The sequence below is a fragment of the Aspergillus flavus genome, chromosome 5 (assembly GCF_009017415.1).
Source record: "Aspergillus flavus chromosome 5, complete sequence".
Lineage (NCBI taxonomy): Eukaryota > Fungi > Ascomycota > Eurotiomycetes > Eurotiales > Aspergillaceae > Aspergillus > Aspergillus flavus.
The window spans coordinates 208,049-230,978 of NC_092408.1; the positions used below are offsets into that span (position 1 = coordinate 208,049).

At 50.4% G+C, this 22,930-nt stretch overlaps 7 protein-coding genes across 7 annotated transcripts; 3 read left to right on the forward strand and 4 right to left on the reverse strand.

The window, feature by feature from the left end:
• Positions 1 to 553: 553 nt before the first annotated feature.
• F9C07_6899 (putative glycerol-3-phosphate O-acyltransferase) lies at positions 554 to 2,680 on the reverse strand (the record flags this gene model as incomplete). The annotated part of the gene is made up of 1 exon (XM_041286395.1): positions 554 to 2,680. One exon carries the CDS (start codon positions 2,678 to 2,680, stop codon positions 554 to 556), a length of 2,127 nt encoding a protein of 708 aa, XP_041147085.1.
• A 2,099-nt stretch (positions 2,681 to 4,779) lies between these two features.
• F9C07_6898 (uncharacterized protein) lies at positions 4,780 to 5,365 on the forward strand. Its single transcript, XM_041286392.2, has 4 exons — positions 4,780 to 4,892; positions 4,954 to 5,010; positions 5,078 to 5,131; positions 5,195 to 5,365. Exons 1-4 carry the CDS (start codon positions 4,803 to 4,805, stop codon positions 5,204 to 5,206), a joined length of 213 nt encoding a protein of 70 aa, XP_041147086.1. The 5' UTR covers positions 4,780 to 4,802; the 3' UTR covers positions 5,207 to 5,365.
• A 1,102-nt stretch (positions 5,366 to 6,467) lies between these two features.
• F9C07_2284290 (putative short chain dehydrogenase/oxidoreductase) lies at positions 6,468 to 7,793 on the forward strand. The gene is made up of 2 exons (XM_041292911.2): positions 6,468 to 7,300; positions 7,355 to 7,793. The coding sequence occupies exons 1-2, from the start codon at positions 6,841 to 6,843 to the stop codon at positions 7,672 to 7,674; spliced, it is 780 nt and encodes a 259-aa protein (XP_041147087.1). The 5' UTR covers positions 6,468 to 6,840; the 3' UTR covers positions 7,675 to 7,793.
• A 683-nt stretch (positions 7,794 to 8,476) lies between these two features.
• F9C07_6896 (uncharacterized protein) lies at positions 8,477 to 9,202 on the reverse strand (the record flags this gene model as incomplete). Its single annotated transcript, XM_041286396.2, has 1 exon — positions 8,477 to 9,202. The coding sequence occupies one exon, from the start codon at positions 9,200 to 9,202 to the stop codon at positions 8,477 to 8,479; it is 726 nt and encodes a 241-aa protein (XP_041147088.2).
• A 2,079-nt stretch (positions 9,203 to 11,281) lies between these two features.
• On the reverse strand, positions 11,282 to 19,283 carry F9C07_2284292 (polyketide synthase module). Its single transcript, XM_041286397.2, has 2 exons — positions 18,969 to 19,283; positions 11,282 to 18,899 (listed from the first exon to the last, which is right to left on the reverse strand). Exon 2 carries the CDS (start codon positions 18,328 to 18,330, stop codon positions 11,593 to 11,595), a length of 6,738 nt encoding a protein of 2,245 aa, XP_041147089.1. The 5' UTR covers positions 18,331 to 18,899; positions 18,969 to 19,283; the 3' UTR covers positions 11,282 to 11,592.
• A 120-nt stretch (positions 19,284 to 19,403) lies between these two features.
• On the forward strand, positions 19,404 to 21,086 carry F9C07_6894 (delta 6-fatty acid desaturase; the record flags this gene model as incomplete). The annotated part of the gene is made up of 1 exon (XM_041286387.1): positions 19,404 to 21,086. One exon carries the CDS (start codon positions 19,404 to 19,406, stop codon positions 21,084 to 21,086), a length of 1,683 nt encoding a protein of 560 aa, XP_041147090.1.
• A 1,007-nt stretch (positions 21,087 to 22,093) lies between these two features.
• F9C07_6893 (serine hydrolase FSH) lies at positions 22,094 to 22,888 on the reverse strand (the record flags this gene model as incomplete). Its single annotated transcript, XM_041286398.1, has 1 exon — positions 22,094 to 22,888. One exon carries the CDS (start codon positions 22,886 to 22,888, stop codon positions 22,094 to 22,096), a length of 795 nt encoding a protein of 264 aa, XP_041147091.1.
• Positions 22,889 to 22,930: the final 42 nt, after the last annotated feature.

Below are 22,930 nucleotides of genomic sequence, written 5' to 3' on the forward strand. Positions count from 1 at the left end.
TCGGTTCTCTTCAGATCTTCAATTTACGATGGCGCCGAAGTGATCAGCGCTCCAGGAGGGGTAATATGCACCATCACGTCACACGGTAGATTATCTGCAGTAATACGATTTCCGTATGCGCGAGGAGGATAAGAGGTACCCACTTGGTACCGCAGGCATACAGGGGACCCGGCCAGGAATAGAGATCTTTTGAGATGCAGTTATAGGGGCCTGTGTGATGCAGACTCGAGCGTGAATAGGATGTCATGTGGACCAATACTGAGTCTTGAGAATACTCCCTCGAATACGTGGTATACGCCAATATCAACCGACTAAGTGACTGAAATGGCGTGTTGGAGTTATTTACAAGGTCCAGTTTGTAGCCGTAGGTCAGGTACAGTGATAAACTAAAAACACGGAAGTCTGCGAGGGTTCACCTTCACTCATGTAATCATTAACTTAATTCTCATAGACCATTATTGCGCTTTTGTACAAAATGCATAATTCCAGATATGCTCTGTTCTTTTTTTCAGTCTTCACTAGAATCTCTGGGGTTTGTTTCACCGAAAGAAACTTATCTGGTTTTCTTCTCTTCCACTGCATCTCCGCTGTCACTGCCGCCAGAACCGTCAACCAACACAGCGTCCGCATCCGAGTCGTACTGTGCTCGAACGCGCTCACGGCCTCGCTCCTTCATCGAGTCGCGAATTCTCCGATTGACTTCGCCGAGGTCATCCTTCGATCCGATCGTCAGTGGTTTGAGCAGGGTGTCCTGAAGGAAGCCGGCACTTCGGGATCGGCTGCGGCTGCCTCGGGTTTTACTGGTGTTTCGGCTTTCGGGCTCACTGGGTGGCATGCTCTTCAACCGAGATTGATATGTGTCATCATGAGGATAGCCATGGGGAACGAGTTTCTCATGTTCAAAATCTGGGAAGATCTCCGGGGCAAAGGTATCTATCGTGTCGACGACCTTGGTCGACAAAGCTTGGCGCTCCTCCCGCAGCTTGGCCAACGAGTTTGCCGAGATGGGGTTCAAGGCAACGAGAAGGGGCGGGAGAGACTTGAGTACGTCCATGCCGATCTCACCGATTCGCAAACCAGCGAAGGAGACGGATATCATAAGGCCGAAAAAAAACACGGAAAAGAGCCACAGGGGAATGCTATCGGGAACGTAGGTTCTGGGGTTCGTCCACCAAGGCGACACAGCACAATAATGCCCCTCATGGCGACAGTAATGTAGCCATGTCGTCACAACCAGGGTGTACCAGGTATATAAGGCAGGCGCCAGCCCCATAGCGACAAGAATCTTCCAGGTCCCCACCACGTCACGGCCTTCAAGCTTGACCACGGAACCGGCAAGAGCTGCGCGCTGCTTTTTAACCGAGATAACTTTGGCGGTAACAAAGACTGGCCAGAAGAGAGCGACAGATGGCAGTGTTCCTACAGCAAGGGTGAGAAGCTCACCGACGCGATATAGCAGCGTGCAAAAGACTATCCACCACGGTCGATGCTTGACGTCGCCCCATTCAACCTGGTGGTCCCGAATGCCCAGGGCTCGAAGGCGTCGGTTGTAGTCCGATATAGCCTTCTTTAGCTGGATGACTTTAGGATCGTCCTTGAACTGGGTGTAACCTTTGAGCAGGCGTCGGTTGACTTCAATAACAATCGGTAAGGGGAGTTTCATCCGGAGAGGTCGGTACAGTCGTCTTGTGGCTTGGACAAGCATGAGTGTCTCATGATCGGGCGCTTGTTGAGTAACCGCAGTCAATGCTTCATTAATGGTTTCCAGCAATGATCCAACAGCGTTCCGCTTCGAGGTCCCACCGGCTCTGAACGCCTCGACTTGGTCCGGATGCACGTGAACGGGGTTACCGAACTCCACGACAGCGCGAGAACGGAACTTGTTCGGGTGAAAGTAATTCATGCCGCAGGGAATGATAGACAGGCCGCAGTTGGGGTCCTGAGCCAGAGCGCCTAATGCGATGATGGCGACGCCGGCCTTCAAGGGGAGCAAACTGGGTCGGTCATGGCTGCCACCTTCCGGAAAGATTCCGATACAGCCGCCTGCAATGAGTTCGCTATAAACAGCGTCGAACATTTCACGCTGGTCAATATGCGGGGCGACTTTGAAAGTGGTCCCCGTGCGCAACGCGTCGTACAGAGGGTGATCTTGGTCGAACTGTTTGAATGGCTTTCGAAGTCTCAATTCTTCCGGCCCGATAATCTGCGCAATGGCTTGCTGTTCCGGACTGGTCTTTCCCACCCTTGGGAGAATAATTGTGCCGCCTTCCATGAAGAGCTTATTCGTAAAATCGGTTCCTTTACCACGAACAAGGGTCGGATCATTGTCGGGATCCGGCAAATAGATCTTACCCTCGGCCGGTTTGACATTATCCTGGGCTCTCACAACCGGAAGGGCTCCCATGCATCCGGCCATTGTGCCGATATATGGCTCTCGCATGGACTTCTCGGCAATGAGGAAAGAGCTCCGACGATTGGCTGCGTGCTTCAGGATGCGCATCAACAGGATAGAGTCGACAAATTGATTGGCATGTGGAGCAGCCACGATGATCACCGGGCCGCGTCTGGGGATTCGCCAAGCTCCTCGGGAGTAAACCTCCCGGAAGAAAATGTCTAGACATAGAGTGAAGATCCAGATGCCCAAGTCATAGAGCCATGGAATCATATATCTTCGCGCCATGATCGCGACTACGTTTGGCCCGCCCGCTGGAATGGCAGGCGCTCGGTGGCCAAAACAGCTGTGAAAGACAACCTAACTCTTGGAGGGTGACATACACCACGGAGTCAGAGTAGCCAATACAGAGATGTTGTGTAAGCGAGAATATAGGAAGTATGTATGTGTGACGCGACGGACGTTTGGTGGGAATCGATAATAATCCTGATCTGGGAGTCGCGGAACCGAAATTCTCCGCAAAGCTTAGCGGCTTTTGTTTATGGCTGACTCAGCCGTGTGATGTCAGGTTGCAAACCAAGCAAACATTCTGGAGGTGGAATTGGCCTCCATTAACTTAGCCCTCGAAAACACATTGAGAGTTTTACAGTAAGTGCTAATCAATATCAATATCGGTAACTTCAAAGAATCACCCCAATGTAGGTATTGACAGAGAGACGGCTGAATCCTTGATTCCTTGGTCCTCGCTAGCCGCGTAGTGTCTCATCATCAAGGTCAACCAAGGAATCTCATTCAGAGTCATGGCTGATCAGGAAAAGGACACTATTCATTACCTTGAACTGGTGTATATCAATGACTAGGATAGCATGGTTACTCTGTGTCTCGCAAGGCTGCGTAGCGCTGAGCATAGTCCTACACTGTTCTATTAATAACCTGGTGATCCCGGCATGGAAGGGCCAGTTTGCAATGACGCCAGACCACTGAGCAAATACTACTACAAACTACTTAAAGAAGTATGTTAGTCCTAGTCACAAGACTGCTATAGGGGTATTGGTATACAGGTCAATACATCTATCACTGCCCCGATCTCTGGGGTTAGAAATGACACGTATGTCAGGCCCCCCAAAAACACGAGCTGTAGGCATATAGCTAAATTTTGGTCGACTAACTGCTGTCGATCTCCTGTACGTGCTAAACTCAGAAGTCAATCTGATCTACCAATGACGCAGGAGAAAGCCACCGTAATGCCACCGTCCCACTGTAACCTATGCTACCCAGGCCGAAGTATAAAGTGATAGGATATCAAGGTGTACAAGCTTGCGACTAATGTAATCGTTGTGCTACGGCTAGAGTTAAAAGTAAAAAAGATAAACCGTATCAGTAGCTTGTAAAAATCGTGCTAAGCGCAGATCCCGATCGAATCTTGAGAAGATCTATGTTTAATAAGAGATTTAACGTGGAGGATAATCATCTAATACAATTTTTCTAATACGATTCAATAGTGTACGGCTAGAGTAAATCTGCTTCGGGTGTGTCATTTAGTGGGTTACTACTCTACCCCTTGCATCAATTATATTTCCAAGCGGTGCACTAGTATTAATCAATTGGCGGACACCTCGAGCTCCATGTAGTATACGCAGCATGCACCTAGCCGTGCGGTCCTATTTGAGAACCTTTGACTTGTGCCTTCATGATGCCTACATTAGATGGTATGTACATCCAAGTTAGAGACAAAGTGCTCGAAATTCGAATGACGACTTTTGAAATCTTAAGTCGTGGTCTGGTAACGTATGTTGAAACCGAGGTATGGCTCTATGCAGTATGACCTGTTATACAGCCTTCGTACACGTAACAGGGCGCCCAACAAACATGGGATAGTAAATCCATGAAAGACGCCACTGTTTCTGTGACTTGTCTAGTTTTGGATGTGGGGCCAAAGCCAAAGAGCTTTTGACTGCCTTAAGCATCAATGTTTCTCGTATCTGCAGTCAGGATTCAATCCTATGTCAGCTTTTAGTATATCGTCGAGTCTCCGCAGTTACATCCAGTTCCTCGTCGGCATGAAAATCCTACGAGGTAAGATACCTAGCCCACGCCGAGTGGCATGGTGAAAGTAACATATCTGAGACATGTCCCACCCCGAGTCCACTAGATAAACGAAGATATGGGATGATTGGATGCCACTGATGCGGACTGGGATAGACGACAAAACAGACCATGAGTCAACCCTAGACAGCTTTATTGGGAAATGCACGAAGACGTGAGCTTTAACCTCAGCAGTATTTCAAGTGGGGGTAAAGGAGAGCACATCCACGGCTATAAATAGATGGCTTCGGTCCGCACGTCGAGAAATAGTAACCTGTTTCACTCATCGATCAATTAAGTCCATTGAAACCAACTATCCAATACAATGCAGCTTCTTCCAGCCTTTATCGCTGCTCTCACCCTGAGCTCCGGAGTTCTTGCCCAAGGCTGGCATGGATGTGCCGGAGGCTTCGAAGTGAGGATCACTTCTGCATACTTCTACCTAATGCACGGAAATTGCTGACCATGTGGTGTAGTGTCATGGCGACGAGGAATGCCGTAATCAGCCAGACTGCCAGCAGCTAGCCCACCATGTAAGCCTCCCTCTGGACTTCGTATTTTTGAGACATTCGGCATCAACTGACTCACCTTCCTCATAAGAATCCCGACAAGATTCATTGCGGTCAAGCGAACCATCCTTACGCTTGTTGGGCGGTAAGAATCTGCTTCTGATACAGACGTGTGACTTATGAGGCTAATATATGAACGTTTCTGCAGTATACAAACTGATGACGAGGGTTGCCATGCGGACACATTCATGTTCAATGATAAGACATGAACAGACCACCCAGCTGGAAGTCGCTAAGAGAGGTGAAGAGAAGACTGATGTATCTTACGAACTGTAGTTATCTGGCCTCTTCATGTGTGGCTTTTTGATTCCAATGTCTAATTTGTTGCTTTTATGGGTTCTTGTGATGTCATGTGCGTAGCATGTTAGAAATGGGAGGCTTGGAGCTTCATTAGAAAGGTGTACATTGCACTGACCGCACGATACCCGTCATTTCGCTGCTCACACCATGAAATAGAGATAATGGATCACGTATAAGCATATTTGCTAGGGATCTAGTGTACTCGGAGAGGTTTAAGGAAACTATAACCGCATCTCGATGGGGTCACTTCTACGTATAGACCAATGGGAAGGTGAGGTGTATGGAGTAAATGCACAGAGAAGATAGGCTACATTCATACAAGCCTTTATTCGCGCATATACGGATACATCCTGTCTTTTAGCATATAGAACTGATCTACATGGTGGCATTTTAGAAAGAATTGACTGGACTCCAAGATAACCAAGATAATTGACTAAGAAACTTGATTTAAAGTTTGAAAAGTAATATCAAATATCTCAAATAGCAGATGAGTTTTACTGGCATGTAGAAATGTCTAGTCCCAAGCTGGGAGAACCTGTCATGCGTGGTGGGTGTGCTGCTCCTGAACACCTCGTGTGAATGATTATGACGTTCTGCTAAAGTATATTACCTGTAAGGCCTATATCCGGACTGCGCCAGAACTCATCCAACTTTGGTTAATAACACGCAGAAAGGGCACTCGGCCATAGCTGCTTTTCATTTTCGCAACTGATGATACTGAGCATGTCGCGGTGGATCCCGATTTCATAATATCTTCGTCTCTGATCTCGACGATTTCATTCCCGTATTTCCTAGAGTAATTTGCGATAGTTGAATCAGCGGTGTCGTTGTCAGCAAAAAATAAGTAGAGTAGTGGAGTCCATATATGTCTTTGAATGCCTTTTCCAACAGATCCTTTCCCTCTTCCTTACTGTCAATGTCGTCTCCCTCGGATATTCGTACCATGGGGCATCGTTTCGTCGCTGTTTTGACAACGAAAAGTAGCTTCGCCGACAACTAAGAGTGGCATTTCTGAATGCTAGAAATGGGTGAGATTTCTGAAGAGGATGAGTAGACAGTTGAGTTGAATAAGTGTAATGAGTTGAAGTAAGTGAGAAATCAAATGAAGTGAGAGAGCCAGTTAACCTAGGGTTGTGGGGATCACTACAAGTCTGCCTGAGGTATCCATATACTTCCGCACTGAATACGCAAATACGACAGCCGAGGATCCCCACAGGGTTGCAATTGGCCAACCAACGCCCTGACTGGAGACTGTTATAAAAGCATGGCCCACGTATTCGTACACGCGAGGGGAGTGGCTGCACGGCACGGGTCAGGGGGCCTATTTTCGGCAGACGATTTAAAGATTAGTGAAAGTATGTCCATGAATGAATATCGTATCCGAATACGATTCGTATAGGGGGGCAGTGACATAAAAGATGGAGGTCCCGTCCTCTGGCGGTTCCCAGAGTGACAGGTGCATAAAAACTTCTATTTCACCTGTTTTATATCAATATGGCTACTTTATCCGGTAAAACCTGCCTTGTTACTGGAGGAGCCGGCGGGCTGGGCAAAGCTATCGCCACGAAGTTTCTCGAGGCTGGAGCCAACGTGGTGATTTGTGACATCAACGACGATCGACTTCAAGAAACCTCTGCAGAACTTTCAGTGAAAGGCACGTTGAAAGCAGTCAATGCCGATATTACCTCCGCCTCTGCAGTGCAGGATCTGTTCGACACAATCGTTTCCGAGTTTGGAAAAGTGGATATACTGATAAACAATGCTGGGATCATGGACCGTTTTGACCCTGTTGGGGACTTGGATGAGGAACTGTGGGATCGCGTCATGGCCGTCAATTTGACGGCACCTTTTCTTCTGAGCAGACTAGCTGTTCGCAATATGCTTGAACAGCCAAACCCAAATGGTTATATCATGAATGTTGTCTCGTTGGCGGGCAAAGCTGGTTGGACAGCAGGTATCTAACCTTTACCATAACACGACTCGTCTTGTGAGACTAACGAATAATTAGGTGCCGCATACACCGCGAGTAAGCATGGATTGGTTGGTTTGACCAAGAATACAGCCGCATTCTACGGAAACAAGGGTATTCGGTGCAATGCCCTCATGATAGGTGGCATGGACACCAATATCACCGAGGCATTCATGAGAGGTGTCAATGAAGAGGGAAAGGACAAGGTGGTAGGTATTATGGGGGCCGTGCGGTCCCCCCTATGTGACATAGATGAGGTTGCGGAAGTGTGTGTCTCTATGACATGCGGCAAGGGGAGCAGGCTAATCAATGGTGCCTGTATCCCGATTGACCATGGGTTTTCTGGTACGGTCGGGTAGACATCACAGGGCTAGTCTCCTTTTTTTTTTTTTCACTATTTACTGCGCGCAAAATGGGCACTGACTTTAACGAGCTGGCACGTTAAACTGTGCCTCTCTATATATATAACCCAATCAAAGACATTGGAATCTATCCTATGAAATGGTACCAGATGTAGACATGCTATGTATGCTATATGTTCTCAGATTCTACCAGACACGGTCTCCTGCAATATCCAGGACTATAAGTACCATGGCTTCGAGTATATCTGTCAGGATATTGAGATTGTACAAAGAATCCGCCGGGTGTTAGAATTGGCTATCGTTATGTCAGTTGATGCCTTCTGGCTGCTCTTTCTATTCTAAGCAGGACACAATACCTTCGGACGTAGATGGTCTCGTTAATGTTTAATAAGTTGCTGAAAGACCGATTTGAATATACTTCAAACATTGTTTCTTGGACCACTTCAGAGACTAAGCTTAGATCTATTTCAAACACTATTTTGCACATATAGTGGCCCAAAGGATGCGGGCAGGGTAAGCAACTAAAGATGGGAACCCGGAGGAGAAATAAAATGATTGAAGAGAATCGAATAGAAGGGATAGCATTGAGGCAGCTACTGAACGGCGGACTAGGTGTCTGTATCACTCATTCCAATCTTCGCTGGCGGAAGTCGATCTTTGAACTGTTCTTCCATCCTTCTCGATAAGCAGAAGAGTCTCGAGAGACCACATGGCGTGACTTCCTCATTTTCAGCTTGATATTGCGCTCCTTGAGGTAGTCGTCCACAACCTGCACCGATATAACGCGAAATCGGACCAACTACATCTCAGATACCCAAGGAAAGCCTGACAAGAGCTCACTCTTCACAGATGAAGGATTCTCGATCGAGGATTCCTGCTTTATTAAAGCGGCAGGGGTACTATTAAAGCCAAGAGTTTCGAGAGGCTCTCTTTTAATAATCTTGTCGATGTTATCATCCACATCACCTGTAAGATCGATCACATTCTCGTCATATTCATCAAAGTCTGCCATTCCCTCTCCGCTATTCAAGTTTCCATGTTCGCGCGAATCCAAAGAGCTGAAAGGCTGGTCAGACATGTCATTTATATCTAGGAACCCAGGCCCTTCGTCTTGGGACTCGTCATCTGATTCAGCAGGGTCAACCGCCAACGAAGGCATGTTACGGAGCCTTTCAAGTTCACGCTCACGTTCCATGGCCTCCTCCCGTTCTTTAGCGGCAATCATGTCGAGCTCTTTCTTTATTGCCATCGCGAGTTCAATTTTCTTCTCCCGATTGGCCATGGCGACGAGACCATCAGCAACCCCAATGCGGTAGCTGAACGTGGACGAACCGCCCTTATATGAGCATGCCCAGTCCAAGATCTTATTGTGCGCCATCTTAAAGGCTCCTGCCGCCGTGACTGTATTTTCCGCGATACCAAAGAAAGACCAATGAACGCTTGTTCTGTGATCTGTTGAAAAGTACTGGCAACCGAAAATTATAGACATGGCACGTGCCAACTTGTTCACAAAGGTCTCCGTCATAACTCATGCAGTTTGGTCCTTGACGTTGGTTATCACCACCACGCTTCTTCCTACATATTATGCTTTGCTTCCATCATCACTGTTGGCCACTAAATCAGCCTAGGAAACATTGTACTGGGCCATTAGCTTCTAGAGAAAAAAAAGGGCGGCATTGGCTTCCGTCTCTGTGGTTATCTCATGGCGAGCTTTTCTTAGGCAATTCTCGATTCTACCAAGGACCTCTTTATCCACAGTTTCAGGTGTATCTTTTGTTTTAACCTGAGCGGTCTTCACCACGGTTGCCTTCTGTAAAGGTTGTCTCTGTCGTTTTGGAGCCATCTGGGTGGGACTGCGAGGGAAGGGCCTTGGCTTTCTGAAGAAATATTTCTCTGGATAAAGGAGACACTGATTTCATAGCAATTGGCAAGTGAAGTGATCCTGTCATTTAGTACCCATGGCTGCCTGTTAGCGACCCCTGGTCAACCGAGGTTGAGATGTGCGCGAGTCATGTAGAATGCCTGCGCCGCAATGGTGATCGTCGTTTGAGTGGTGGTCGGGGTTGAACAGCTTCCCTATCGGCGATGGCGCGGGTGTTTAGGAATTTTAGTGTTAAGAATTGGATAAGAGTTCTCTCCACTGAAATCGACCCGGATGGCTTTTCCGATTCTCTGATCAACACTACAGGGTGGTGAATCACAATGATCAACACGGTGGCTGTGTCAAGCATGCTAGATAGTCGTAGGAGTTGAAATCCGATAAATCCATTCTAGTATCTTAGCCCAAGCAAAATTGATTACATATAGTATCTCATAAATACTATATTTGAAGACTTTAGGAATGTTGATCTGCAGAATTCGGCATATGCAATCCTACCATATAGGAATTATAGAAGCCACATTACTTATAACGAGGCTGTAACTAATGGGGTTTGCGGTCTATTGCAATTTCTCACTAAAACCTTGGCATAGGATGATTAAATTGTATTTGCCCGGATGTTCTAGGCCGTTCTCAGTCTGAGAATCAGCCTCGCCTATGAATTCCATACTCCGAATCTAAATGTCAATAGGCTCGCTCCGTCGCCGACCCGGATGTAGGACGTAATCCTATAGGATCGAAGGATTTGACTCACCTGTCACTCCACACGCTGAGCAGGTTTGAGGAGGCTGAAATGCGCACCATGCATAAACCAAGAAAGGTCACGCGGGAGATAACATAAATCCAGAAATTGTTTGATTGATGCTAGTGGAACTTGGCTCGAGTGTTAGCTTAGCCATCTCCTTCCACGTCGTCAGCAGGTTGGATCAGGCGACACACAGCATGTTGCTTCCTGTATCCGGACTCTGTCTACCCTAACCTGACTTCTTACCATTTATAAGAGTACTCCTCCCCAAGTGTTCCTCACAATACGTCTCTACTCATATGGCTTAACATACCTACTCATTGGTAACTCCAGACAATCGCCCTTCTGACGTGTGCTCCTCTGAAGTGTCTATAAGGCACAGGTCCAGGTATATCTTTCATCTCCATCTCACCAAGTCACTTCGTGTTTCATAGATAGACCCAGTCGCTAAGTGAAACGTCACTTGACTAGGTTGCCCGATAAACAAGCACTGAAACCCTCCTTTCCTTCCCGATACTGCCAAAGAACCCTCTACCAGTATGTGCATCAAGTACAACTGTGGACATGCCAAGTACTGTGAGCCTTTCTGTCCAAAGGTCGTACCTGTCGATTGCCGATGTCCTAGCTGCGGAGGTCCTTTTAACATAAGACACCAACAAGATGATGAAGGAAGCCTCTAGGGTTTATGCAGTATTGACAGAGAGTGGGGAATTAGCGAAAGATCGTGGACAGTGGAGATACTTTTATCCAGATGGTGAAGGAATTCTGCCGAGTGAAATGATTTACAGAGTTCACAGTCTTTTACAGTGCAAACACTTCGTTGTTTCCAATTCCTTTGTAGTATTTGGTATTCTATAAGCATTTACTAGGACCGTACCTACGTTCTTAAACGCATCAAATCAACTATATTGCTTGGACTGGAGAGGTTAGTTGTATACTGGTTGAAAGGTCCTGTGCTTTCCGACGTATCAGATAATATTACCATGGGATGATGAAACTGAGGTCTAGTTTAGTGCTGCATTCTTGACTAATGAGTCTACTATTCAATTTGTTGAAAGAAATACATGTTTATGTCCATCATTGTATATCAGCGAGGACCAGTGTCGCGATTCCTGGGCCGTTAGGGTATTGAGGAATATCAGCCCACTTCCAAAAATGTGTTGAATTCTCATCAGGACACAAAGCAATAGGCGTATTCCCGTTAAGAAGCATGATAGGGAATCCTAAGGTGGCATAACTCAGGTCATCCTAACTTTCCACTGCGCAACCATCTCATTCATACGGTCGTTCTTCATGAGGAGAGGAATCCCATCTCCTTCCAAGCCCTGATGTAGCCCCTGGCTACTTCGTCACTCACCGGTCCCAAAGCACGCATAGTAGCGGAATGCTCTTGGGCTTTCGTCGTATCCAGAACCAGCCCACCACAGGACAACCGCTCGAAATTCTGTTCTAGGAAGTCCGCTAATCTGCCAGCTGGGTTCTCTATCTCTGGCTTGGACGAGTGGGCAACAATGCCCAGCCACTCTTTGAACGGCACCGATTGACTCGCCGGAATGTCTAGCGCGTCCGTCAGAACGGACGATATCTCTTCCCATGGGCGGCCGACTGGGTCGTCAATGTGATAGATAGGATAAGGGTCCGGCGCCGTCTCTTCGTCTCCGATGTATAACAGATCGACGAGGATCGCCGCGACGGCATCGACAGGGATCCACCGTACGGTGCCGCGGAAGTTGGGCCAGACGCCAAGCGACTGCGCTGACTTGACGATGAAGGGAACCTGTTCAACTGAGTTCCAGACCCCGCTCCTAGACGAACCTGCAATCTGTGCGGGCCGAACAGCCATGGCTCGGAACAGCGTAGGGTGCTTATGTAGCGTCTCGTCTAGCATGCGCTCGCATACCCATTTGGCCTCGCCATATCCCGGGGGTAAGACAGAATCCATATGGACACGATCTTCTGACACAAGCGGCTCTTTTGCATGTCCAACAACGCTAAGGGAGCTAACCATCTGGAAGCCGACCCGACGGTGGACAGCCATATCACGGGCGAGGTCAAGTAGGTTCCGCATGGTCTGGAACTGCGGTGCAAAAGCAGATATGGGTCGTGAGCCGCTCAGAGGCCACGCGCTGTGCACGATGTGCGAGCCGTGCTGCGTAAGCCACTCGTACTCGGAAGCCTCGAGACCCAGCTGCGGCTGGGATGTGTCGGTCGACAGGATGCGCAACTTGGAGCGGGCTTCAGGTGTAAGTGTGATGCCGCGACTGGAGAAAGCTTCGTCTTGGCGGGTTTCCACTGGTGTGGGACGAGGTCGGTTGATACAGACGACCGTCGCGACTGAGGGATGTGAGGCGAGAGCAGCAACGACGTGTACACCAAGGCTTCCGGTGGCGCCTGTGACGATGACGACGGCATCATTGGAATCCGCGATGGCTTCACTGGTATACGCCGGTTGCGCAGGAGTCCATCCTGCCGTGTATTTCGCTACGTACTTCTCGGCCTCAGCCTCCCGCACCGCAGCATCTCTCTTCGTCAGCTCTTCAGAATGTACGTCCTTGATAGGAGGTAACTCGTCTTCCGATGTAGCAGTGTCTATCTCTGAGGCGGTTGTGGGCGTGGGGCTCCTGTCATCCTGGCTCGACTCACTCATATCGTCATCATCATCTGTGAGTTCTATAGCACCACCTTCAGACAAAGCGCCCGCGACCAGAGTGACAATATGGCCCACGGTAGTGGCTGCTAGTAGCTCTGGCAAGTCTACCTTGCAGTGGAATGCCGAATTGATTTCGCGAAGCAGCTCAATGCCCATCAACGAGTCGATGCCAATGTCGGCCGTTTCCGAATCAAGAGTAATGGAATCAACCTCTGCGCCCACCACGCTCGCGAGCACTCTTTTGACCTCCACTGTGAGGTTGGACTTCGCTGGCTGGGATGATGGTCCCTTGGTCTCCTTCTGCTTCTCCTGTGCCTTCTTCGGGCTGCTGCTCACGGCAACCTGAGGCGCTCTGGGTGTGGGCTTTGCTACTGCCGCACCGCTCTTGTTCAGATTCAAGGCCCACTCGTCCACAGTGAGGTTCATCAGGAGTCTCTTCATCGAGTCAATGCTCATACGCGTATACTGCAGCCCCAAGATAACCTCGACGAGCTCTCCATTGGCGGGATTGAAGACGAACGCATCTGCCATGTAGACTCTGGCCGAGACCTGCGAGTGTCGCGCATACACATGCCAGATATCTTGAGTCTGTCCTGGCTGTAAAATGCCCCGTGGGGAGCGCATAACGAGCTCAACGTCGCTTCCGATGTGTATTTCACCGGGCTTCGAATCTGACATGCAGTTTAAGAAGAGACCAGAGACCTGCTTGAACGAATCATGAAGAGCGATATCGAGGTAGCTCTCGCCAGCGTGTCGACGATGCACTCGTCCCGCACACTCGTTTTTCTTACCAACAACGGCGTGCACGGCGTTGTACTGATCCGAGTACTCGATGAACTCGGACCAGGCCTTATACACCTGGCGGCCTTGCAGGACGTCGACGTCAGGTCCACCCTGCTCGGCCAACACCCTTGCGCATTGCTCATAGGGGACAAGACGTTCAAAGCGGGCAAATTGGGAGATAAAGGCAGGATCATTGGGCGAGCGCATATGGAGACGTCCGTGGAGATGTCTTCTGGGCAGAGTGCCTTCGGCGCTGGTGCTCGAGATGTTCAGCTGCCAAAGCGTATGCTCCGCATCGAGAGCCTCATAATCGATCCAAACCTTCCGGGATGAGTCAACGCAAATCGGCGTGGGAATGTTGGCCTCAATCATCGTAGGTATCATGCCCTGTTCCTTCCAGTCCGGATGAATACTGAACAGGGCCTCGACAGCCATGTCCGACTGGACCGTTCCGGATAGCACGGGCGCTGTGTGGGCGAAGATGTGACCAGAAACGAGCTTCTTGAACTTGTCAGATATTATATTCACGCGGAAGCGCGGGTGCTTGGTGTCGTTGTTCTGGTAGCCGACGAACTCCCACAGCGGCATGCTCTTGGAATCGCTCACGGGTGCGCGTTGAGTCATGCCTGCTACCAGGTCAGACGCAGACTTGTAGTCCATCCAATGACGTGCCTTCTCGAACTGATACGGCGGCAAAAGGATGTGTGTATAGTCCTTGGTCTGCAGAGTGTGATGCGCCCAAAAGGCGACTCGCAGACCTTGCTCCCAGAGCGAGACGGTGGCATCGGTGAGACCGTCGAGGCCCTTCTCATTGGTCACACTGACAGATTCAAAGTGCTGCGATTTGCTAACCTGCCCAGCAAGCGCACGTCTCGCCATGACGGTTATGGTCGAACTCGAGCCTGCCTCAAGGAAGATAGCGGACGGGTACTTTTTGGCGAGACGTTGTATAGCATGGGAGAAGAAGACGGGGTTGCGCATGTGGTTCGGGACAAACTTAGGGGTCAGCGGGCCAGCAAAGGCTGTCTCGGTAGCCCGTTCCAGAGGGATTGAGGGCTCATGGAACTCGAGCTGTTTGCCGACGTCCTCGAGACGGTCAATGAGCGGATCAACGAGGGACGAGTGGAAAGCGTTGGTAACATTGAGCCTCTTACTCCTAACCGCCGAGAACTTATCGCCGTTGGAGATGGCCTCGGCCACAGCATCGATGGCCTTAACGGACCCTGCCAAGGTGAAACTCCGTGGACCATTGTAGCAGGCTATACTAGCGGGGCTATCAAGGCCCCCAAGCTGTCGGCCCGCATGCTCTAGCAGGCTGTGGACAAGCGACTCGTCGGCCTCGACGGCCATCATGCTTCCCTTCTCGTCGCCCCACGCATCACGTACGAGCTGTGCACGACGGGCGACCAAGGTGAGGGCATCCTTGAGACTCAGAACGCCAGAGATGCACAGTGCCGTGAGCTCACCAAAGCTGTGGCCAATGACGCTAACAACCTTGCCGGACAGTCCACAGTCGATCCAGCTTCGGGCGCTGGCATATTGCATGGCGAAGAGTGCCACCTGTAGTCGTACAGGATCGGGTAAGGCTGTGCGAGAGAAGATGTCAGGGAAGATGCTCGGCAGGCCCAGCTCGGTTTGTAAGACATTGTCGCACTCATCGAGATGATGACGGAAGACGGCGATGTTGTCGTAGAGCTTGCGGTCGAGGCCAACAAAAGTCGAGACTTGGCCGCCAAAGCACAGCACAACGGGTCGTTCGGCCTGCGTGTTTGTCAACTCCTCTTCAGATACGCTTGCAAGTCTATCCTTGAGCTCGTCCACGGATCGACAACGGAGGAGCAAGCGCTGCGGTAGGTCGGGGTTGGTCTGCCGGTTGATGTTAAAGGATAGGTCGGCCAGCGTCGACTTGGACTGGCGATTCACGATGGTGGCGAGCTTGGCAGCATATTCTTTAACTGCGCGTGCATCGGACCCAGAGATGCAGAAGGGGAACCGTCCCTCTAACTTCTTGATAGATGCCGCGTCCTGACGCTCGTTGGGAGTCCGTGGAGCTGCCACGACCATGGCAGCGTTGGACCCCGAAGCGCCATAGTTATTGATCAGTACCACCTTGTTCCGGCTATCCCAGCTTCGAAGTGAGGTTACAATCTCCATCATATCAGAGGCAGCCGTAGCTTTGATCGTCGGGTTCAATTTGTTGAAGCTAGCCTGTGGAGGGATAAATCCCTCATGTATCATCATCAACACCTTGATAAGTGAGATGATACCCGATGCGCCCTCGGTATGCCCTACATGTCCCTTGACCGAGCCCACTGGCAGTGGCTGCGGCCGGATCGGGCCTCCGACAGCCTTTCTCAGCGCCGCCCACTCCGCCGGGTCGCCCACAGCTGTGCCCGTGCCGTGGGCTTCAACGAGCGCGATGTCGCGAGGCGACAAGTGCGCCTTCTTAACAACATCCCCAAACAGCTGCGCCAGCGACGGCGAGTTAGGCACGAAGATGGGCGTGTGGTTCTGGTTCTGGTACACGGCCGAGCTGGCTAGTCGACCAAGGATGGGGTTGCCGTCAGCTCGCGCGTCCGCCATGCGCTTGAGGAAGACGCAGGCGATGCCCTCGGCGCGGCAGTAGCCATCCCCCTTCTCGTCGAACGGCTTGCACTGGCCAGTGGGACTTAGGAAACTTGCTGCCGTCAGGTTCTGGAACCAATGTGGATTGGTCAGGATACAGACACCACCGGCCAGCGCCGCGTAGCACTCGCCGTTACGGATACTGTTGCAGGCACTGTGGATGGCAACAGCCGACGACGAACATGCCGTGTCGAAGGCGATGGCCGGGCCGGTCCAGCCAAAATAGTTTGCCACACGGCCCGGAAGGTAGCTCTGCAAGTTGCCTGTGGCCATGAAAGCATTGAGGGGATGTGTTGCCACGTTGTGCTCGTAGTCGACTGACGGCGTGCCGATATACACACCCACGTGGTTCCGGTCTTTGTCTTCCTGTCCAGCTCGCGTGGCCTCAGTAAACATGCCGGCCTGTTCAACAGCCTGGTACGCCGCTTGGAGAAGCAGGCGATGCTGGGGATCCATGGCAGCCGACTCGCGCGGGCTGCGCTTGAAGAATTTGTGGTCAAAGGCGTCGACATCGCGCACGAAGTTGCAGAAATAGTCGCGGGTGTCGGGTTCGCGGAAGAGCGAATCAAAGTTCAGGCGTTCCCGTGTCACCTTCTCGTGCTGCGAGGTGCCCTTGCGGAGGAGCTGTGAGAACTCATCGAGGTCGTCGGCGCCGGCGACCTTTATGGACATGCCGACGATAGCGATGGCGTCGTCGTCATTGACGGGGTCATCGTTGTTGACGGGCTCGTCGTTGTTAACAGGTTTGTCGCTATTGACAGGAGTATTGCCGTTGATGGTATTATTGTCGTTGATGGGATTTTTGTCGTCGACAGGATTGTTGTCGTTGACAAGGTCGTCGTCTGCGCTGCTCGGCTGTTCGTAGACGTCGGCGAAGTGCACCGCCCTTGATCCCATGTGGCGCACGAGAGTCGGGGGTAGACATCGATCGGGGCCAAAGGTGATGACTGATGTTTCACTGCCATTGAGATACGCTGCCTTTACGGCCTTGAATGTACCGTACCAGTCGCATTGCCGCGCGAACAAGGTCTCCAGAGCATGCCCTTGGAGAGAGCCATCACCCGATGCAAGAGGCTTGCCGTCCCCAGCGTTGGTGAAGGTCGTCAATGGCAGGTGATCTGTCTTGGCAAACTGAAGATCGTGCCTCTTGTTGCAGAACGCAATGAGGTCTTGAACCTTTTCCTTAGCCTGAACCTTCGGACTGTGCAGCTCGCCGCGAAAGCCCGTATCGGACAGGACGACTCCAGCGGCACGAGCCTTTCTCATGAGCCTAGCTGCCGCCCGCTCGGAGACCGTGACTGTGGCTCGCGCTTCATCAAAGAGCACTGAGATGTAGGCTTCTGGAGAGATGCTCTCAATGACGCGCCGCAGGTCTTGCAGTTGCTTCTCACTTGTCCAGCCCACTGCGTACGTCTTATGCGGGTTCCATGTTTCCTGAGCGTCACTCCAGGCGCCTGCTAACATGGCCAGACGCACCGCCACAGCGCTGTACCGATTGAGCTCCTCTAGATTCTGCGCGCTTGCAACGGCATAGGCACTCAGTAGGCCCATACAAAACCCGAGTGCAGGCGTCTTGCTGGCGACCAGAGCTGCTTGCGCATCGGAGTTGCCGCCGTTGTTGCAAGCCTGTAGATATTGTTGGTACTCAGCGAGCTGTCCGAGCACGATCAACGGCACAAACACCACGCCCGGCAGTGCGTCGCCTTGCACACCTAGGGCTTTAGATCTATTACTTTTGAGCCATGGGCCCAGGTTCTCTAGCAGCTGTCTTCCCTCGGAACCGATGCTGTCTGTGATCTCAGGGAGCTCTTTCGTCAGGGCATCCCAGTACCTTGGCAATTCTGCCACTGTATTGAGCACCCATTGGCGAGACAACTTGTTCCGTAACGTTGTCCTAATATCACTAACTGCCTTCTCGCTATAGGCAATTTGGGACCCGAATATGAACAGAGATTCGGTTATGTTCGCCATTTTTTGGTCAAGGTTGTTGGAAGGACAACACACTCAGAGTAACGATGTAAGGAAAACCAGATAGATATGTACAAAGCAACGGGCCCTCACATTGAGTTAGGCGTTCGAGATGTGAACCAGGCGTGGAGGCTCTGGAATTGATTTTACTAGTAATTCCACATTACTTGATTATGGATCTGACATACAACATGGCTTATCTGAAACAATCCGGTCCGGAAGGATTGCTCCCTCGAGCCACTGATCTTTTGTGATTTCTGGTCTAGGCCATAAGCCGAGCGTGGTGGCGGCTGTGTTCTGAAGGTGTGCACTGTATAATGTGCGTTAATTTTGCTGATGCGAGCCTCATCATGGAATCCATTGCTACTAGGTTTATTAGTATGTAATTTATAGCAGGCTAGTTTAGGTAGAGCCTTTCAGGTTATGCCAATGTTATAATCTCTTTGTCATTGGCCCACTTCATCAGCTGGAGTAGATATACTAGATCTCACATACCAGCCGAGTCACGCACCACGCCGGCATAGAAATCCCGGCTCGTGCAGTCAGTCGACATGAACTTATCTGCGATAAATCTGCATGGACCGCATTAGCCGGTTCTATAGGTGGATTGCTGGGGGGCCTAAAATCTGACTGTTTCTCACCGGGTCCAATATATTATTCATGCTATTTATCTCGCCCACTGGCTTGCATTAGCTCTTATTGTTGCGGGTCGTTGTGATGTATTGTCATCCTCGGGCAGTCATCTCGTCAATACCCGTACATGACCGTACCGCTAATGATTTAGTGGTAAAACGATACCAGATTCAAACCACATGACAGGTATAGCAAATCAATCCAGTGCCGAGGATGTCTCATATCCTAGCATAAGCATTTGCGACAAGACGGAGGGATGTTTGTGGCCTGATCCTACACGTGACTTTGTAGCCTGACCGCCAGAATTGCCTGGTGCCTGAGGGGATGAACACAGAACGCCAACACACGATTCATTCGCCTTCCCTCTGATGCTGAGCATCCATCATCATCATCATTATCATCGTCATCATCATCTGTCCGGGACTTGAAGTCAATGTTCAGCCATGGTGCCGGCGATGTCACGCAAAAACCGAGTGTGGTCGCGGAGAGAAATCGAGGGATTGATAGCAGACGGGCGAAAGATAATCATATTGGGAGATCAGGTGCTGAAGGTCGACACGTGGATCCCATATCACCCAGGCGGGAATAAATCAATCTTGCACATGGTCGGTCGGGATGCGACAGACGAAATAACAGCATTGCACTCAAAGGAAGCTCAGGCACATATGCAGAAATATGTGATAGGCACAATCAATGGACGATGGGAGAACTTTCTGCCGCCGATCCAGGGAGGAATATTCAGACCCCTAGCATCGAAGGGCGTCGACGACGAAACGCTCGATGCCGAAGAAGATATCAGCTCATCTGGGAAATCCACACCACCGTCACCAGTCTTCGATCCGGTAGAGAAAGGAGATGGAGTTCGTCGGAGGCGTGCAGGCACTGAAACGCCTATTTCTCGAGCTTCATCCGTATTCTCATCAGAGCCGGAGTTGGCGCCATTCGGATCTGCGGAAGCATCAATAGCCCACGCGATATCATCAGATCTTTCAAAATATCCTCGTCTTGATCAAAAGTCGCAAGACGAAGTCGTCACAAAGTACCGCCAGCTCGATGCAAAGCTGCAATCCGAAGGACTCTACGATTGCCCATATAGCTCCTACGCTATTGAATTCATCCGATACTCTGTTCTTTGCGTTCTGTTCTTGACATCTCTTCACTATTCCTATTACGCTCTGTCAGGCCTTTTCCTCGGGCTACTTTGGCATCTGCTTGCATTCACTGTTCACGACGCCGGTCACTTGAGCATAACCCATGGATTCCATACGGACAGCTGCATCGGGATCTTCGTCGCAGATTTCCTTGGTGGTCTCTCGGTCGGCTGGTGGAAGCGGAATCACAATGTGCATCACATCGCAACCAACTCGCCCGAGCACGATCCGGACATCCAGCACATGCCGTTTTTCGCAATCTCTTCTCGATTCTTTACTTCCCTGCGCTCGACCTACTACGACCGTGATATGAACCTCGACGCTGCAGCACGATTTTTTATCAAATACCAGCATTACCTCTACTATCCCATACTTTTATTCGGTCGTTTCAACCTGTACCGCCTAGCATGGTCATACCTACTCGATCCGGCGCAAGCGCCCCGGAAAGGGTCGGCATGGTGGCATCGCTACCTGGAAATGGCCGGCCAGGTGTTTTTCTGGTACTGGTATGGCTACCGGACGCTATACCTGTCGATCCCAACGTGGTCATCCCGCATCACGTTTTTGCTCATCTCGCATATGGTCACTGCCCCGTTGCACGTCCAACTCACCCTCAGTCATTTCGCCATGTCGAGCGCCGATGTAGGCGTCCACGAGTCATTTGCACAGAAGATGGTGCGGACGACAATGGACGTCGATTGCCCGTCCTGGTTGGACTTTATCCATGGCGGTCTCAATTTCCAAGTCGTGCACCATTTGTTCCCTCGCCTCCCGAGACATAACTTGCGTCGCGCGCAGCCGTACGTCAAGGAGTTCTGCCAGGACGTCGGAATGCCGTACGTCATTTTTGGTTTCACGCGGGGAAACAAGGAGGTCATTAGCAGACTTGGCGAGGTCGCTGAGCAATTGAGGGTGTTGGAAGAATGCCGAAAGGTTGCTGCGAGGGATTTAGTCGAGGGTCGCCACGGCCATTGATAGGGCTTGATTTCCATTTTTTCTTGTATTATCTTTCGTAGATGTAACTCTGGGTCAATGGTTACATTTCATGGCCAGATATATGTAAATTCCTCAGTCTGATTGGCTGACGAGGTGCCACTCGGATGGTTGTTCCTAAATTACTAGTACTAGTACTACTGCTAGTAGTAGTCTAGTAGTAGTCTAGTAGTAGTATATACTCGACGTTTCAATCTATTTTGACAATTACTGTTTAGCCCGTATTTAACCTGCGGTCCGCAAGTGTGGGACTCAAATGTGAAGCCTCGGTTCGCTTAGGATTGCTCTCGAGTGAGTACCATAGATCCTAAAAGCCAATTTTTAATTGAAGATGGACTCTACCTAATCGCAGGACGGAATAATTTACATGGCTACACTTTAATTGTGCAGAGCGAAACCGTACCCAGGTAGCGCTAATCAACAAACCTACAATTTGAGAATCCCGCTATCATGGAAACGACATAAGCTCATTATTCAGGCCACGTAGGCAATTACTTCGCAAGAATCATACCCGATTAACCGTCAATACTGCCCCTTTGGCTTTAGACCTAGTTCACTAAGTAATATTGAATATTGCCGATGCGATACAATGGTTACAAGCGAAAAGGGAACAGAAAAGGACCAACAACACCTCGCTTAATGGCGCGGCAACTAGCCGACTCCCAGTGGGAAGATCGGGCAACCAAACAAAATTGTCAGAATAACCACCGGGCACCCAAGTAATAGTCACTAGGATCGATGATTCCGCCGATCCACGCTGTTCTGCGTTGAGTTGCTGATGGCGAGACGGAGGGCCGCGGTCACGTCGGGCTCTTTCAGCACGTAGTCGGCTTGCTCCTCTAGTCCTCCAGGGTTTGAAGTATCACGAGTAGGCTCTCTTCATCCTTCCCTATTATCTTTACAGTGGGCATCCTCACACAGTACCAAATCTATAACGCGCGCCACATCGAGAAGTGCTTTACTTTCATTGACTTGACCTACTCCGAGTTTCATAACGCCCCAATCTCTTTTGCCAGCCTCAGAATCTGATCAATGAGAGGATTGACATTGGCACTTTTTACCGGCACCCGATGTGCGCCATCCCACTCCAGAACCCGAACGCTGTCGATGCTACAGTAGTCGTCGAGAAGCTCCCGGTGAAAGTAAAGACCTGGATCTGCCAACCCATGGACATGTATGGTGGGTAATTTGAGGATGTGTTCCTCTCCCATGAGGTCGTCTACGTCCGGGAGCCCTGACAAATCAATCTGTGACGTGTTGCTCAACATCGAAGACCTGAAAACATCCGGATCAAGGTTTACTATCGGCGCTCGTCCGGCCATCACCACGGCGAACTTCCAGTCCGACCCAGCTTGCGCCCGCCCTAGTTTCTCGGCTCGAACTTGTTGTCGGAACATCAAGCTCGCAGCCAGCTTTGCGCCTTGACTGAAACCCAGCAATCCCACCCATGGACCTGTTGCACCTGATCGATCGTCCTCGTCCATGGCAGTCTTGACCGAATTGTTGATGGCTTTAATTGCGGCTCTATCATCGATATTGTGCTCCGGGTCCGGGAACCATCGTACAAACGGACCATACTCAGCGTAAACCGAGAGGACGTCCGGCCCGGGCCCCGAATCAAACGGCGCTTCGGCATAGGCAAATCGGAAGTATGGCTCGAGCCTTTGCGAAATCACACGGCATTGCGTCTTGAAAATGCGTGCGTTGCTTCCGCCACCGTGTAGACAGAGAATACGCGGGAGGTGAAGTGTGTTCTTGTGGTATTCCTGGTTTCTTGCGTCCATGTTATGGAATTTGAAACCCTGGATCGTATTGCAAACAGTTTT

Coding starts and splice junctions, on each gene's coding strand:
- F9C07_2284292 (XM_041286397.2), bottom strand. CDS start 18,330: ATGGCGAACATAACCGAATCTCTGTTCATATTCGGGTCCCAAATTGCC.
- F9C07_6898 (XM_041286392.2), top strand. CDS start 4,803: ATGCAGCTTCTTCCAGCCTTTATCGCTGCTCTCACCCTGAGCTCCGGA. Junction 4,893..4,953: donor GATGTGCCGGAGGCTTCGAA/GTGAGGATCACT, acceptor CATGTGGTGTAG/TGTCATGGCGACGAGGAATG. Junction 5,011..5,077: donor GCCAGCAGCTAGCCCACCAT/GTAAGCCTCCCT, acceptor CTTCCTCATAAG/AATCCCGACAAGATTCATTG.
- F9C07_2284290 (XM_041292911.2), top strand. CDS start 6,841: ATGGCTACTTTATCCGGTAAAACCTGCCTTGTTACTGGAGGAGCCGGC. Junction 7,301..7,354: donor CAAAGCTGGTTGGACAGCAG/GTATCTAACCTT, acceptor ACGAATAATTAG/GTGCCGCATACACCGCGAGT.